Consider the following 17,043-nt stretch of genomic DNA (forward strand, 5'->3'; position numbering starts at 1 on the left):
GGTATTTAGTGAGCACTCACCATATGCAGACCACTGTTCTAAGCGCTTGGGAGAGTACAGTACAACAGAATTAGGATACACATTCCCTGACATTTAACAACCTTTCTGTATAGAGTGGGGAAAACAGATAAAAGTAGACAATGTGAACAACGATCCTGCTACTTCCCCCATGCCAAGTGAGCACTCTACCACTCTAGAGAAGCAGCACTCTAGAGAAGCAGCATGGCTCAGAGGAAAAAGACCAGGCTTGGGACTCAGAGGTTGTGGGTTCTAATCCCACCTCTGCCTCTTGTCAGCTGTGTGACTTTGGGCAAGTCACTTAACTTCTCTGCGCCTCAGTTACTTCATCTGTAAAATCGGGAGTAAGACAGTAAGCCCCACGTGGGGCAACCTGATTACCCTGTATCTACCCCAGTGCTTAGAACAGTACTTTGATCCATAGTAAGCACTTACCAAATACCACAGTTATTATTACCACTTAAGCTAATTCCCCTCAGAGAGTTGAGAGACAAAGACAGAGAAAGAGAGAGGCAGAATTGATGAATTAGAAGGAGATGGTAAGGCAGTGAAACCAAGGCAGAAAGAGACAGAGTGAATTAAAGAGAGACAGAAAGAGTTCTAAATAGAGACAATCAGGGAGGTAAGGATAGATGGAGATGAAGAGCAAGAGAGAGATATAAATCAATCCCTCAACGGTATTGTATGAGCAGTTACTGTTTTCAGAATAATGTAGTGAGTGTTTTGGGGGGGGTAAAATAAAACAGTTGATAGTTTCCCTGACCACAACGACCTTACAGTCCAGGGGGAAGGCATATATTAATGTCTTAATATATGACAGATCTCCTTATCTTCGCATCCAAATCCTGTCCTCTCTCTGAGTTTTCCATCACCGTAGTCGGTACCACCATCCTACCCATCTCACTGGCCCATCACCTTACTGTTCTCCTTGACTTTCTTTCTTTTATCCCACGTATTCAAATATTCACCAATCCTGTCGGTTCAGCCTTCACAACAGAGCTAAAATCTGCCCTTTCCTCTCCATCTAAACTGCTACTACCGCATTAATACAATCACTTATCCTTTTCCCATAGATTACTACATCAGCCTCCTTACTGATCTCCCAACCTCTTGTCTCTTCCCACTTGACGGTTCAGGACAAGTCACCCCACCACCCCAAAATCTCCAGTGGTTGTGTGCCCCGCTCCATATCATAAACTCCTCACTACTGGCTTTAAAGCTCTCCATCACCTTGCACCCTCCTACCTCATCTTGATTCTCTCCTTCTACAACCCAGCCCTTATGAGAAGCAGCGTGGCTTAATGAGAATCAGCATGGCTTAGTGGCTTGGGAGTTAGAGGTCCCAAGCCAGATGTCATGGATTCTAATCTTGGCCCCATCACTTGTCAGCTGTGTGACTTGTGCAAGTCACTTAACTTCTCTGTGCCTCAGTTACCTTATCTGTAAAATGGGGATTGAGACTGTAAGCCCCACGTGGGTTAACCTGATCACCTTGTATTGACCCCAGCACTTAGAACAATGCTTGCCAAATTGTACACTCCAAGCGCTTAGTACAGTGCTCTGCACATAGTAAGTGCTCAATAAATACTATTGAATGAATGAATGAACATAGTAAGCACTTAACAAATACCATTATTATTTACATCATTATACTTGGCTCTTCTAGTGCTAACCTTCCCATGGTGCCCCGATCTAGCCTGTCTCACTGGCTGAATCCTGGCACACATCCTACCTGTGACCTGGAACACCCTCCCTCCTCAAATCCAACACACAATTGCTCTTCCCCACTTCACAGCCTTATCGAAGACACATCTCCTCCAAGAGGCCTTCCCAGACAAAGATCCACTTTCCTCATCTCCCACTCCCCTCTGCGTCACCCTAACTTTCTCTCTTTGCTCTTCAGCCCACCCCCCAACAGCCCCACAAAACTTATGTATATATCTGTAATTTCATTCATTTGTATTGATGTCTGCCTCCACACCCCTAGACTGTAAATTCATTGTGGACAGGGAATGCCATCGTTTATTATTGTACTGTACTTTCCCAAACACTTTGTACACTATTATTGTATTGTACTTTCCCAAGCTCTGCACACAGTAAGCACTTAATAAATACTGTCGAAGGAATGAATGATTGACTATAAATAAATGTTATGTCTATGTTTGGATATGGCTGGCTTAGTGGAAAGAGCACAGGTTTGTGAGTCAGAAGTCATGGATTCTAATCTCAGCTCCACCACTTGTCTGCTGTGTGACTTTGGGCAAGTCATTTAACTTCCCTCTGTCTCAGTCACCTCATCTGTTAAATGGAGATTAAGGCTGTGAGCCCCTTGTGAGATGACGTGATAACTTTGTTTTTACTCCAGCGCTTAGAACAGTGCTTGGTACAAAGTAAGTGCTTAAAATAAACCACCATTATTATTATGTACAAAAAGAGACAGAAACTGAGACAAAAACAGATTATGACAATAAAAAACATAGAAAAAGTGTCTCAGACAGTCACACAAGGGGACAGACAGTGGAGATGGAGAGACAGAGGCCAAAAAAGTCAGAGAAACACAGTAGAGGAACTCTCTCTCTAGAGAGAGACACAGAGAGAGGCAAAGAGGAAGACAGAGACAAACAGATGGAGAGAGTCAGAAAATGACAGAAACAAAGAAGTGAAGAGAATGAGAGTGAGACAGGTAGAGAGAGTTGGAGAATGAAAGAGAGAGGAAGAGAGAAACAGAAATGATGCCTAATTCATTTGGATGCCCAGTTAATTTCAGAAGCACTTCCCATATGAGCTCCAGACAAACACATTTCCCTGTGGGCAGGTTACACAACCTACTCAGAAGGTTCCAAGAACCCACTTTGTCCCAGTTCAGTCTCATATCCCAGATAATGCAAGGAACTTGCCCCCAGTTCAGCAAGGAAGGACTGGAAAACTCTCCAGGTTGGACTGAGGCAAGATGAGGCAGGATTCTCATGACAGCCTTGAGAAAATTTCCATCACTGGACAGGGTTTGTGTCTATCTCTAGCTGGATTGTACATTCCAAGCACTTAATTCAGTGCTCTGCACATAGTAAGTGTTCAGTAAATACTACTGAATGGATGAATGAATGAAAATTTGAAGGAAATGTGGGAAGAAACCTAGAATACCCTCAACCTCTCCTCTCAGGGTGTTAGGTCTTTGGAGACCAGACATGACCACTATAATGTGAGTTGAGACTGGCCTCTTATGCACTCAACCTCTTGGGTCTAGTAGTGGAGGGACAAGGAGACATAGGTGATGACTATGAATAATGACTCTTGGGCACCAGAAAGTGAGAGCTCACTGAGCATGCTCAGTGTCTGACACCAGCCCTGCCCTGTCCAGGATGGAGACATTGTCTATGTTCTGGTTGACTTCAGGGTGGGCTCACAGCAGGGTGGGCTTTAGGGGAACAAGAAAAGTTCTGTTGCCTCCAAGCCCATTCTAGTAGGTGGCCAGGAGGTGAGGCCAGAAAGTATAAAGTGGTCAGTGTTGAGAAGAGGTGGGGAGGAGAGAGGAGAAAAGGAAGAGTGGAAGAGGGGATAAAGGACATAAGCAAAGAGAGGGAAAGCCAAAGAGAGAGAGGCAGAGTAGAGTCTGGTGCAGAGAACGAAGATTTACCTGATTTCTTATCTCGGCTCCACCACTGGTTTGTTATGGAATCTTAGGAAAGTTACTTAACTTCTCTGGACCTCAGTTTCCTCATCGATAAAATGTGACTCAAATGATGCCTTTTCTCACTCTTATTTAGGCTGTGAACTGTTCAATGTGGATGAGATCCCTCATCTCTCTCCCTATTAGACTCTGAGCCTCAATAGAGGACAGGGACTGTGTCCACTCTGGTTGCCTTGTTTCTACCCCAGATGCTGGTGCATAGTAACTACTTAAGATATAGCCTGGGTTCTTGTCCCAGCTCTACCATGTGTTTGCCGGGTGACCTTGGGCAAATCATTCCACCTCTCTGGACCTCAATTTCCTCACTTGTAAAGTGACAGTCATAAATCCAATGATACAAAGATCCAGAGAGATGATGGCATGAGCTATATCTAGTGATCAGCCCTCAGTACAATACTCTGCACCCAATAAGCACTCAAAAAATACCACTGACTGACAGCACTTTGGAATAAAAAATTCACGGCTTTATCATGATTACTGTATTAGTGTTACGATTATCCTCCTGCTCTGAATAGGGGGCTCTCTCTAGCCTTGCTGGCCTGGAATGGGGCTCAACTGGGCCCTGCCCTCCATGGAGGTATACAACACCCAATAGCCCAACCTTTCCTTCTAATGAAGGTTGTCTGGATGCTATTCACCCCAGACCTGTGGACACCCTTTCCTGCTTCTCCTGACTGCTCCATCCAATATAAAAATTGTTTCAAATCTGTTGTGGAAACAGTATGACCTAGAGGAAATATCCCAGACCTTGGAGTCAGAGGACATGGGTTGCAATCCTGGCGATGTCAACTGCCTGTTGTAGGATCTTGGGGGAAGCACTTAACTTTTCTATGCCTCAGCTTCATTATCTGAAAAATGGAGATTAAATACCTCTTCTCCCTCCTACCTAAATTGTGAGCCCCATGTGGTACAGAGGTAATGTACAATTTGACTAACCTGTATCTACCTTAACACTCAGAACTGGGATTGATTCATAACAAGTGAATAACAAATATCATAGAAATAATAACAATGAAAGAAGAAAAAGAGGCTAAGAATAAAAATGAGAATAAGAATGATATTAACAAATAGGTAATAAGCCTTTCCCAGGATGAGAGCCTGGGTTCCAGTTCAGTTGGAACTGATCCTTTGCCTCAGGACCTGGAGGAGTCTGGTGACACCCTAGAATTCGATTTTCCACAAGGATTTCTCCCATTCCTATCTCACCTACCCAAACCTCTCACCTCCATGAAAATCTCAGATTTCTCACTCCCTCCAAGTCATTTCCACATGTATTCCCATTGAGGTCTCAAGCTCAAAATGTCCCAAACTGAACTCCTCATCTTCCCTCCCATAGTCTCTTCTTCACCTACCTTTCCCATCACATTTGCCAACACTGCCATCCCACCCCAATCCTTAGTATCATCCTTGACTCCTAGCTCTCTTTATTCTCATATTGTCTGTAGCTAAATCCCACTGGATTTTCCTTCATAATATTTTCCGGACCAACTGCTTCCTAACCATCACAGTGGCCACCATCCTGGTGCAGGCACTTGTCATACTCTGCCTAATTACTCTGTGGACACCCTACCTCTATGGATGTCATTTCTGATGACAGGAGAGTTTCCATTGGCATGATTCTGAGTCATAGTGTCAGCATCAGAAATCAAGGCAATACTGTGTGCCATGAAGAACTGGAATGTAGTCAATCTCCTAAACACTGAAGCTATTCCCACTGCAACACAGTTGTGCTGGGGAAGAGGGAGTCAGAGAAGCATGGCCAGCAGCAGAATACCCAAACGATTGTTTCCTGGAAGAAAATGGAAATCAAGGAGGATAGAGGAGACCATTTTAAGTCCATGCTGAATCAAAGGCTCAGACCATGCTAAATCCCAGCTAGGAATCAAAAGCTCTACAGAGATGAGCATGATACAATGTGACCAGTAAGGTAGTGTTGCAGCGGGAACTCTGTTAGGATTGTGAAAGGAAGAGGCAAAGGAGAAACAGCTCAGATGTTCCAAACTACAAAGACAGAACAATAAGGGGCAGTCTTGCCTACTTACTCTAACATGATGATTTATTTCTTTTGTACTCTTTCAAACAGTTCAGTCTCAATCAAGTGCTCAACTTTATTACATTGTACTATCCCAGCTGCTTAGTAAAGTCTTCTGCACACAGTAATCCCTCAGTGATTACCACTGATGGACTGATTGCATGCATAATGCAACCAGGATTGTGCCTGTTCCCTTAAATTTTTCATACTCACACAGCAATGGGCAAATAACACCATCACTTACATCTTCTTCAAATTCCAAGGACAAGATTCTGTGTGTGTGTGTGTGTGTGTGTGTGTGTGTGCGTACACATTACATCTGGTGGCAGGGAGACCATTGAGGAGATTGTTAGAGTATACCCATCCTCACTGATCTTTCTTTTTCCACGCTCTTCCTACTCCAGTCCAGACTATACTCTGTTGCCTGGATCACCTTTTTAAAATGCCATTTTGTCTTACCCACACCGCTTGTGCATTCAACCTGGAAGGGCAGCTCTTGGACAGGAAGAGTATTTCAGGACATTTATTAGAAACTTTCCTCATCTCTCCACTCCCTCAAGGAATGATTAGTGTGTGTGTGAGTGGAGGAAGGGGGGACGGAAGGTGTCAGTTTGTGACTCGCTGAGCTTTAATCCACTCTGACACTCAGACTGGGACCTCTCTGGAAATTCTCAAACTCCCCTCTCTCTTGACTACCAGACTGGAAAAAGATGAGCCCAGGTCTCTCCCTGCTATTATCTGTTGCCAATTATCACATCAGAGGTGCCCATGGGGGAACATGGCACCATCAGTACTATACCTGCACTTCTTTCTTCCCCCACTACCTGTCCCTCCCCCTTCATGCTCCCTTTCCCTCTCCTACCCTTTCTCTCTTTCTCTCCCCTCCTTCACACGCTCTCCCTGAATTGGGTTTGGCCTTCAGTTCTTGTACCTGAAAAGAAAGGCACTGTGGGACTTGCACAATATGAATTCCAGCTAAGCGGTTTTTAGAAGATCAAAGGACCAAGCTCCCAGTTGATATAAGGAACAGGGTAAATGAGAACAGAAGATATTTGGTGTCAGGATTTGGTTGATTTTCATTTTGACCACAAAGTATTTTATGTTTACTATAGTCTTGTGAGCTGTTTTGGTTTTTTTGAATCTGTTATTTGAAGTGCACTATGGGGCACTGTGATAGTCATCCCAGCATTTCAGTAAAGCTTTAAAGGAAGGGAGATCTTGGTCTGCTGGATGTGAACCGGGAGGTAGCTTTCATGGGGAGAGAGGGCATGAGCAAGAGGTCTGTGGCAGGAGAGATGAGAATGAAGTAGAGTGACTAGGTTGGCTTGAGAGGAAAGAAAAATGGAAGCTGGTATGGAGTGGGAGAAGAGTATGGATAGAAAAGCAAAGTGATCTAGTGGATAGAGCATGAGCCTAGGAGTTCGAAAGACCTGGGTTCAAGTCCCTACTCTGCTACTTGTCTGCAGTGTGAACTTGGGCAAGCCACTTCACATCGCCTTGATTCTATTTAGTTGCCATTGTTTTTACGAGATGTTCTTCCCCTTGACTCTATTTATTGCCATTGTTCTTGTCTGTCCATCTCCCCCGATTAGACTGTAAGCCCGTCAAACGGCAGGGACTGTCTCTATCTGTTGCCGACTTGTTCATTCCAAGCGCTTAGTACAGTGCTCTGCACATAGTAAGTGCTCAATAAATACTACTGAATGAATGAACTTGACATCTCTTCACCTAAGTTATCCTAACTAGAAAATCGAAATTAATAATAATAATAATAATAATAATGGCATTTGTTAAACACTTACTATGTGCCAAGCGCTATTTTTAGCTCTGGGAAGAAACAAGATAATCAGGTTGTCCCACTTGGGACTCACAGTCTTAATCCCCATTTTACAGAGGAGGTAACCGAGGCACCGAGAAGTGAAATGACTTGCTCAAAGTCATGCAGCTGATAAGTGGCAGAGCCCTGAATAATACCCACGACCCCTGACTACCAAGTTCATGCTCTTTCCACTAAGCCATGCTGCTTCTCATAAGTCGAAAACTGAGCGGGAGAGAATAGAGAGGTGAGGGGCAACAGGACTGAGGAACAGGGGGACAGAGACATAGGGGGCATAGTGATGAGGGTAGAGAGCAGAGACCCTGGGAGAGGCAAAGGGAGAAGAGAGTTGAAGGGTAGGGAGTAATAATAATGATGATTATAATTAAGATTGTGAACACCATGTGACAGGGACAGGGACTGTGCCTGACCTGATTACCTTGTATCTAAATTAGTACTTAGAACATTGTTTGAGAAACAGTTGTTAACAAATACTACTGTGATTATAACAGGTAGGATGAAACAAAAAAAAACAAACACAAAACTGGTGGATTGCCTTGAAGCTACTGGTGAGGCTCTCTTTGACATAGAGAGGAATGAGTAACCATTAGGAGTTTTTGTCTTCTCAAGACGAAGGGGCCTCATCAGAATTTAGGAGGGAGTCCTGGTAAACTGGCCGCGACCTGAAAGGTCCTTGTCCCCTGGAGCAATGAGCCACCTTAAGACTGGCTCTCTGTAGCTGCCACTGTGCAGATAAGCTTCCCAAGTGCAGGAATCTGTAGAATATTTGGACAAATTGAGTCTTCTAAGATTGCAGATACTTGGAAAACTTTCCAATCTTAATCCTATTATCCCGATTTCTTAGCATCATTACTTATAGTTATTCTTAATCCGTCGTTATCCTTCTTTGTCTCTGTTTACCCTCTGTCCTTGTCCTTGAATTCCAGAGGAATGAGCTTGGAAATGTAAAAATGGAGAACCGGGATGTAGATCCAGGTCTGCCTCTGGCCTATTGTGTGACCTTAAGCAGGTCCCTTTGCTTCTGTGGACTTAGTTTCCTAACCAGTAAAATGGAGATGTGATAACTGCTACCCCTCCCTGTTAGACTGTACACATTTGTACCTATCATATAATTATTTCTCAAGCATTAACGTAGGTACATGGTAACATTCCTTCTTATTTCTATAATGTATTTTATTATCTGCCCCTTCACTCTCCATGCCTCCCCCAGGCCCGGCTTGTCTTATAATTCCTTGAGGGTATGGATCATGTCTTTTGAACTCTCCTGAATGCTTAGTACAGAGCTCTGCACAAAATAAGTGTTCAAAAATACTGTTGATGGATTATATTGTAATTGTTCATATTTATCCCAGCACTTAGTTCAATAAGTACTTAAAAAAGATGAACACCAACGAGTGAACATCAAAAATGAGGCCCTCCTAAGCTCATAGTACAGTGCTTAGCACTCAGAGGTGACTAATAAATTTGTTTAATACTATTATTACAGAGAAAACTCTGATCATGTTTAGTAGGAAACAAGTACAATATCTCTACTATGAATCCTTTTAATCATCAGTCTTCATCTTCATCAGCATCCTCACCATCAATGTCAACATCACTATTTACTTCAGCATCTCTCCCTCAAGAGGGCCTTCCAACCCTATTCTCCCTCCCACTTTGCATCACCTAGGCTGTAGCCTTTAACCACTTTGATATCCCATGCCCAGCCCCACAGTGTTATATCCGTCTCTTAAACTCTGGCATTTCCCCTTTTTGTACTTTCTCTTAATGCCTGCCTCCCCTCTAGACTGCAGTTCTTGTTTGTTAGGGATCATGTCTACCAACTCTATTGTACTGTACTCTGACACAGACTAGAGTTAAAAGGGAGATCCTGGATCTCATGGGGCTTATAATATGCTATTTTTATTATTATGATGGTCTCTCTGGTTAGTTGGGCTGATATGTATCTTTTTGCTTTTCTATACTTTCCAAGTTTCTAGTACAGTACAATGCACTAAGAAAGAGCTCGATAAATGGTGCTCTCACTTCTATTACTATTACACTATAATTACTAATATGACAACTACTTCCAATAATAGTAAATAATCAAGATGAAGATGACAAAAATAACGAGAATAAGGAGAAAGGTAGTAGAGTTGTCCTTTTGTTCAAAGGCATTTTTTACGGTATTAGCTAAGCATTTACTATGGGCCAGGCACTGTACTAAGAACTGGGGTTCACACAAGTTAATCAGGTTGGACAGAGTCTCTGCCACATGTGGAGCTCGTAGTCTTAAAGCCCTTTTTGTAACTGAGGTAACTGAGGCTAAGAGAAGTAAAGTCACTACCCCAAGGTTTTCCAGAATGTCTGTTTATTGTTACATTGTTTTCTCCCAGGTGCTTAGTACTGTGATCTGCACCCAGTAAGCACTCAATAAATACGATTGATTGAATGGATGAAAATGGCAGAACAAGGATTAGAACAAAGGGCCTTCTGACTCCAAGGCCTGTGCTCTACCCACTTGACCATGCTCCTTCTCATTTCCACTTCTGGTGGTGAAATTTTACCTAGGATTGTGTTGTTGAGAGTGAATTTCTTCCATAATTGCCCACTGTGTGCACAAAAACTCAGTCATGCACATTATCTAGTTCTTTACCATTTTGATGAGCACTGGCCAGACACCAGTCATGGGAAAGCATGGTCTATCCAGCAAGACATGTGCATGAATTTATATTTGCAGTAGTGGGGATGGTTTGCATGAGGTATTCACTCTCCCTGGCCTGGCCTAGTCCTTGTAGGCAAAGCCATGCATCATGGAATGCTGGCAGACCATGACAGACCTGAACTTGCCCCCAGTGTTTCTGACTGTTTCCCTCTTCTGGGTTATCCCTCTTCCCCAAACCAATGATTCAGAATTATCAGGCACTGTTTGGTGTCACTTGCCACGAGGAAACTTGGAACAGGGTACCAGGACACCAGGCAGTTCTGCTTCTAGGTCACAAACACAGACAGACATGGAAACCAGATCAGTGGAGATGGAGCTACCAGGCCTCCGGGTATACAGGAGAATGAGACTTGCAAGACAGGGTGTTTCTAACCCCTCCATCCAAGTTCCATAACTATCCTGTTCCCCACATCCCTGGATTTCCCCCGCTCCCCATCAGGCATGCACCATTTCCCAAGATCCTAAGAGGGATTTCAGTTGGGAATATGAGAATCCCTTTTCCAGAACAATCTCACTCTCCTGTCACTGAGAATCATCAGAAATGGGCTGACAGCTGAAAACATTAAAGACATTATTTTGTGGCTATTAAGAATGAGAAGGGAATTTATCTCCATATTTAATAAAAAACTCAGGGTTATTGTGTTTTGTCCATAGAAGAGCACGTAGAGGGTGACCAGGGCAATGATTCTCTTTGCTGCTCTGATCTCGGGCATTGCCTTGGGGGAGCATCCAGCCCTGTGGATGTGTCGGACCTTCCGGTGGTGTCTCTGCAGGACAAACACCATGTAGCCACTGGCCATGCTCATAAGTCCCACAAACAACATGTCACGGAGGGAGAGCACCACTGCAATGACCAGGGTTGAGACTGTACTGGTCCTGATGGAGCAGTATTTCAGGAGGATGACCCTATTTATACTGGTGCTGTTACTAGGTCCCAACGTGTCCATTGGTGTAGTCACGTCAAAGACCAGATTGAGGATCCAGAAGAAGAGGCAGGAGGGGAAGATGCACTTGGGGAATTGGGTTTTGACTCCTGCCCACTGGGTGGTGCCAGGGCTGATGGTGACAGTCTGGAAGACGCTCAGGAGGCAAGTGGTGCAGATGGCAAGACCCCGTGCCACCCGATAAATGTATAAGAGAATTTTACAACCAACATCATCCAGGAAATTATTCAGCCCCCAAGCAGACAGGATGTCAGGGATCCCTCGGCCGAGAAGGGCCATGGTGTTGGCCAGGGCCAGGTGGGCTAGGATCAGGTCCCGAGGATTCAGCTGGTGGGTGGTGGAGACCATGTTTGTATACACCAGGAGGAGGAACACATTCCCTGAGACCCCAAAGACAATTTGTAACAGAAAGAGAATCCCAAAGGCATGTTCACTGGCATCCATTATCTTCACTCGGCTGTATCAGAAGAGATCATCAGTAGTACAATTTGGGAAATGAGAGAACTAGAGAGAAACAAATATACGCATTGAGACATAGAGTCAGAGAGTGTCAAGAGTCAGAGGAAAGGACAGAAAGACAAAGAGTCACAGAGAGAGAAGAGATAAGGGAGAGAGAGTGGCAGAAGGAGTGACAGAAATCAAACTATCAATCAGTGGTATTTATTGAGAATTCCCTACGTGTAGACCACTGTTCTAAGCGCTTTGGAGAATACAGTACAACACAATTTGGAGAAAAATTCCCTGCCAATTATCAACCTTACTGTCTAGAGGATAGGAAACAGATACATTTAGACAATGTGGGCAACCAACCTGCTACCTCTCACATTCCAAGTGAGAGTTCTACCACTTCAGTTTATTCCCCTCAGAGAGTCAACAGAGAGACGCAGGAAGAGCGAGGTAGAATTGGTGAATTAGATGGAGATGGTAAGGCAATGAAACCAAGTCAGAAAGAGACAGTGTGAGTCAAAGAGAGACAAAAAGAGCTCTAGATAGATAGAGACAAGGCAAGGAGGGTGAGACGGATGGAGATGAAGAGTTAGAGAGACACAGAAATCAATCCCTCATTGGCATTCTATGAGCAGTTACTGTGTTCAGAGCACTGTAATAAGTGTTTGAGAGGGTAAAATGAAACAGTTAATAGAAAGATCCCTGCCCACGATGAGCATACAGTCCAGGGGGAAGACATACATTAGGGTTTTTATATATGACAAAGGTCCTTATCTTTCCACCCAAAACCCTGTCCTCTCCTTGACTTTCCCATCACTGAAGAAACTCTCCATCCTCCGCACCTCACAGAACCCTAACCTTAGCATTATCCTTGACTCCTCTCTCTCTCTTTCAACATACTAATACTATCCTTCACCAGATCATATCAGTCACACCGTCGCAACATAGCTCAAATCTGCCCTTTCCTCGCCATCCAAACTGTTACCACGTTAATAGAATCACTCATCCTATCTCACCTAGATTACTGCATCAGCTTCCTTGCTGATCTCCCAACCTCCTGTCTCTTTCCCCTCCAGTTCACACTTCACTCCACTCCCTGGTCATCTTTCTACAAAAAAAGTTCAGCATATTTCACCCCCCTCCTCCCTTCTCAAAAATCTCCAGTGGTTGCCCATCTACCTCCAATACAAAAACTCCTTACTGTTGGCTTTAAAACACGCCATCACCTTCAACCCTCCAACCTCACCTTGCTTCTCTCCTTCTACAACCCAGCTCACATACTTCACGCCTCTACTGCTAACCTTCCCATGATGCCCCTAAACTTGCCTCTCGCATCACTGCTGACCCTTGGCACACATCCAGCCCTGGGCCTGGAACACCCTCCCTCCTCATATACAACAGTCAATTACTCTCCCTCACTTCAAAGCCTTACTGAAGGCATATCTCCTTCAAGAGGCCTTCCCAAAAGAAGCCCCATTTTTCCTTATCTTCCATTCCCTTCTACATCATCCTGACTTGCTTCACTTCCTCTTCACCTTCCTCATCAGCCCGACAGCACTTATGTATATATCTGTAATTTCATCTGTTTGTAGTGATGTCTGTCTCCACACCTCTAGACCATGAGCTCACTGTGGGCACGGGGTGTCACTGTTTACTGATGTATTTTATTTCTCAAGCACTTAATATAGTGTTCTGCACACAGTAAGTGCTTAATAAATATGATTGAATGAATATGAATGAATAAGATATGAATATGTACAGAAAACGACAGAAACACAGTATGACAGAGGGAAACAAAGAAACAAATCAGGTGTCAGACAGAGGCACAGGGAAAGAGACAGACAGAAATGGAGGGGGAGAGGCCAAAAGTCAGAAAAATATAGTAGAGGGATATATATATTCAATAGTATTTATTGAGTGCTTACTATATGCAGAGCACTGTACTAAGCGCTTGTAATGTACAAATGGGTAACGGAGTCAGTCCCTGCCCTTTGACACGCTTACAGTCTAATCAGGGGAGACAGACAAGAACAATGGCAATAAATACAATCAAGGGGAAGAACATCTTATTAAAACGATAGCAAATAAATAGAATCAAGGTGATGTACATCTCATTAACAAAATAAATAGGGTAATGACGATATATACAGTTGAGCGGACGACTAGAGTGCTGAAGGGATGGGATGGGAGAGGGGGAGGAGCAGAGGAAAAGGGGAGAGAAGAGGGTTTAGCTGCTGAGAGGTGAAGGGGGGGTAGAGGGAGCAGAGGGAAAAGGGGAGCTTAGTCTGGGAAGGCCTCTTGGACGAGGTGAGCGTGAGCTTTAAGTAGGGTTTTGAAGAGGGGAAGAGAATTAGTTTGGCAGAGGTGAGGAGAGAGGGCATTCCAGGACCACGGGAGGACGTGGCCCAGCGATCGATGGCAGGATAGGCAAGAACGGGGGACGGTGAGGAGGTGGGCAGCAGAGGAGTGGAGCTTGCGGGGTGGGCAGTAGAAAGAGAGAAGGGAGGAGAGATAGGAAGGGGCAAGGTGATGGAGAGCCTTGAAGCCTAGAGTGAGAAGTTTTTGTTTTGTGCGGAAGTTGATAGGCAACCACTAGAGGTTTTTAAGAAGGGGAGTGATATGCCCAGAGTGTTTCTGCAGGAAGATGAGCCGGGCAGCGGAGTGAAGAATAGACTGGAGCGGGGAGAGAGAGGAGGAAAGGAGATCAGAGAGAAGGCTGACAAAGTAATCGAGCCGGAATATTACGAGAGCCTGTAGCAGTAAGATAGCCGTTTGGGTGGAGAGGAAAGGGCGGATCTTGGCGATACTATAAAGGTGAGACCGGCAGGTTTTGGTGACAGATCGGATGTGTAGGGTGAACGAGAGAGCCGAGTCAAAGATGACACCAAGGTTGCGGGCCTGAGAGACGGGAAGGATGGTCATACCATCCATGGTGATCGGGAAGTCTGGGAGAGGACCGGGCTCAGTTTTGGTCATGTTGAGTTTTAGGTGGCGGGAAGACATCCAGGTAGAGACATCTTGGAGGCAGGAGGAGATACGAGCCTGAAGGGAGGGGGAGAGGACAGGGGCAGAGATGTAGATTTGTGTGTCATCTGCATAGAGATGATAGTTCAAGCCATGAGAGCGAATGAGTTCACCGAAGGAGTGAATGGAGATGGAGAACAGAAGAGGGCCAAGAACTGACCCTTGAGGAACTCCAACAGGTAGAGGATGGGAGGGGAAGGAGGAGCCTGCGAAGGAGACCGAGAATGACCGGCCAGAGAGACAAGAGGAGAACCAGGAGAGGACGGAGTCCGTGAAGCCAAGGTGAGATAAAGTGTGGAGGAGAAGGGAATGGTCGACAGGGTCAAAGGCAGCTGAGAGTTCAAGGAGGATTAAGATAGAGTAGGAGCCATTGAATTTGGCAAGAAGGAGGTCATGGGTGACCTTAGAGAGAGCAGTCTCGGTAGAGTGGAGGGGACGGAAGCCAGATCAGAGGGGGTCCTGGAGAGAATGAGAGTTAAGGAATTCTAGACAGCGAGTGTAGATGACTCATTCTAGGATCTTGGAAAGAAAGGTAGTAGAGAGATAGGGCGATAACTGGAAGGGGAAGCGGGGTCGAGAGAGGGTTTTTTTAGGATGGGGGAGACATGGGTATGTTTGAAGGCAGAAGGGAAGAAGCCATTGGAGAGTGAGTGGTTAAAGATAGAAGTTAAGGAGGGGAGGAGGGCAGGGACAATGGTTTTCATAAGGTGAACGGGAATGGGGTCCAGGCACAAGTGGAGGGGGTGGCACTTGCGAGGAGGGAGGAGATCTCCTCTGAGGATACTGCAGGGAAGGATGGGAAAGTAGGGGAGAGGGTTGGGGGGGGGGGGAAGGCCGGAGGGGGAGGGGTGACTTGGGGAGCTCAGACCTGATTGTGTTATTTCTATATGTATTCCTATTTGTACATTTCTATATGTATTTCTATTTCTATATGTATATGTATTTCTATACATATAGAAAGAGAATACAGAAGGACAGAGACAGATGGAGAGACAGTCAGAAAATGACAGAGAGAAACAAAGAAGTGGAGAGAATGAGAGTGAGACAGGGAGAGAGAGACAGAGAATGCAGAGAGAGGAAGAGAGAAACAGAAACAATGATTAATTCATTTGGATGCCCAGTTAATTTCAGAACTACTTTTCATATGGACCCAAGACAAGCCACTCAGAAGGTTCTCAGATCCCACTTTGTTCCAGTTCAGTCTCAACTCCCAGATAATGCTGAGAACTTGCCCCCAATTCAGCAAGACAGGACTGGAACTTTCCAGATTGGACTGAGGCAAGATGAGGCAGGATTCCCATGGCAACCTTGAGAAAATTTAAAGGAGATGAGGGAAGAAGCCTGGAATACCTTGTGACCCACTGCCTGGGCACAGGCTCATTCAGGAATCAGTGCGGCGAGACAGCGAAGGTGAGACCAAGGATGGAAAGGCTGAGTTTTATAAAAAATTCATTCCACGAGGCAAATTGAATTATTTGATTATTCTGAACACAGCCTATTTGAATTATTTGATTATTTTAAATGGGAAAAATTGAATAATTTGATTATATTAGAGCTTCTCTATAGGATGAATATTCTTATGTGTTTCTTGCATGTGGTAAAACACCCAGGTCTAACCCAGCAGAAATTTACTCATGGTTTGTTCACGCACGAGGATGTGGCTAGCTGCCACCCAACGAGCACTTCCCATTTGGGAGAAATCCACTTATGCTTTACTCACCCATGGCAAAGTGCCTGGCTTCCAGTCCCATGAGCATTCAGCAGCACGGTACAGTCCCCCATCCCTTGGTGTCTCACTTGGGGCAGGCAGAGTGAGCTTCTCACACCAGGGGCAGAAGTGACCCACAGCCAACTGCTGCAAGTCTCGATCTGCTGCACAGAAGGTCAGAGGGCACAGGTATTTATTACCTGCGCTAATAGGCCACTGCAGCTTCCAGCCTCAGTTTATCCAATCTTTGCCCTCCTGACTACTTCATACCTAATTTGATTGGCATGCAGGGGAAGGGACACCTTCTGTATTCCAGGCTTAGTCTGTCAATCTAGCAGTTAGGGATGTGGGGGTGGTATCTCACCTTCACTTCCTAATTCCAGCTGATGGCTCAGGCGGACATAAGATTACATTTGGTCTTGAGATGGTGGGTATCCTGGGGTCTCCTTGGGGCATACCCTCGATCTCTCCTCTCAGGTTGTTCGATTCTTGGACACCCACCGTGACCACTATAATGCGAGTCGAGACTGGCCTCTTCTCCACTCCACCTCTCTGATCCCATAGTGGAGGGGAGGGAGACATAGGAGATGAATAATGACCCTTGGGCACTGCATAGTGGGAGCTCACTGTGTATGCTCAGT

The 17,043-nt window shown here is 45.0% G+C and overlaps 1 protein-coding gene across 1 annotated transcript; it reads right to left on the reverse strand.

Moving 5' to 3' along the window:
* Positions 1–10,752: 10,752 nt before the first annotated feature.
* On the reverse strand, positions 10,753–11,667 carry ORNANAV1R3245 (vomeronasal 1 receptor ornAnaV1R3245). Its single transcript, NM_001253637.2, has one exon. It carries the CDS (start codon positions 11,665–11,667, stop codon positions 10,753–10,755), a length of 915 nt encoding a protein of 304 aa, NP_001240566.2.
* Positions 11,668–17,043: the final 5,376 nt, after the last annotated feature.

The sequence above is a fragment of the Ornithorhynchus anatinus genome, chromosome 15, assembly GCF_004115215.2.
Source record: "Ornithorhynchus anatinus isolate Pmale09 chromosome 15, mOrnAna1.pri.v4, whole genome shotgun sequence".
Taxonomy (NCBI): Eukaryota; Metazoa; Chordata; class Mammalia; order Monotremata; family Ornithorhynchidae; genus Ornithorhynchus; species Ornithorhynchus anatinus.

Coding starts and splice junctions, on each gene's coding strand:
- ORNANAV1R3245 (NM_001253637.2), bottom strand. CDS start 11,667: ATGGATGCCAGTGAACATGCCTTTGGGATTCTCTTTCTGTTACAAATT.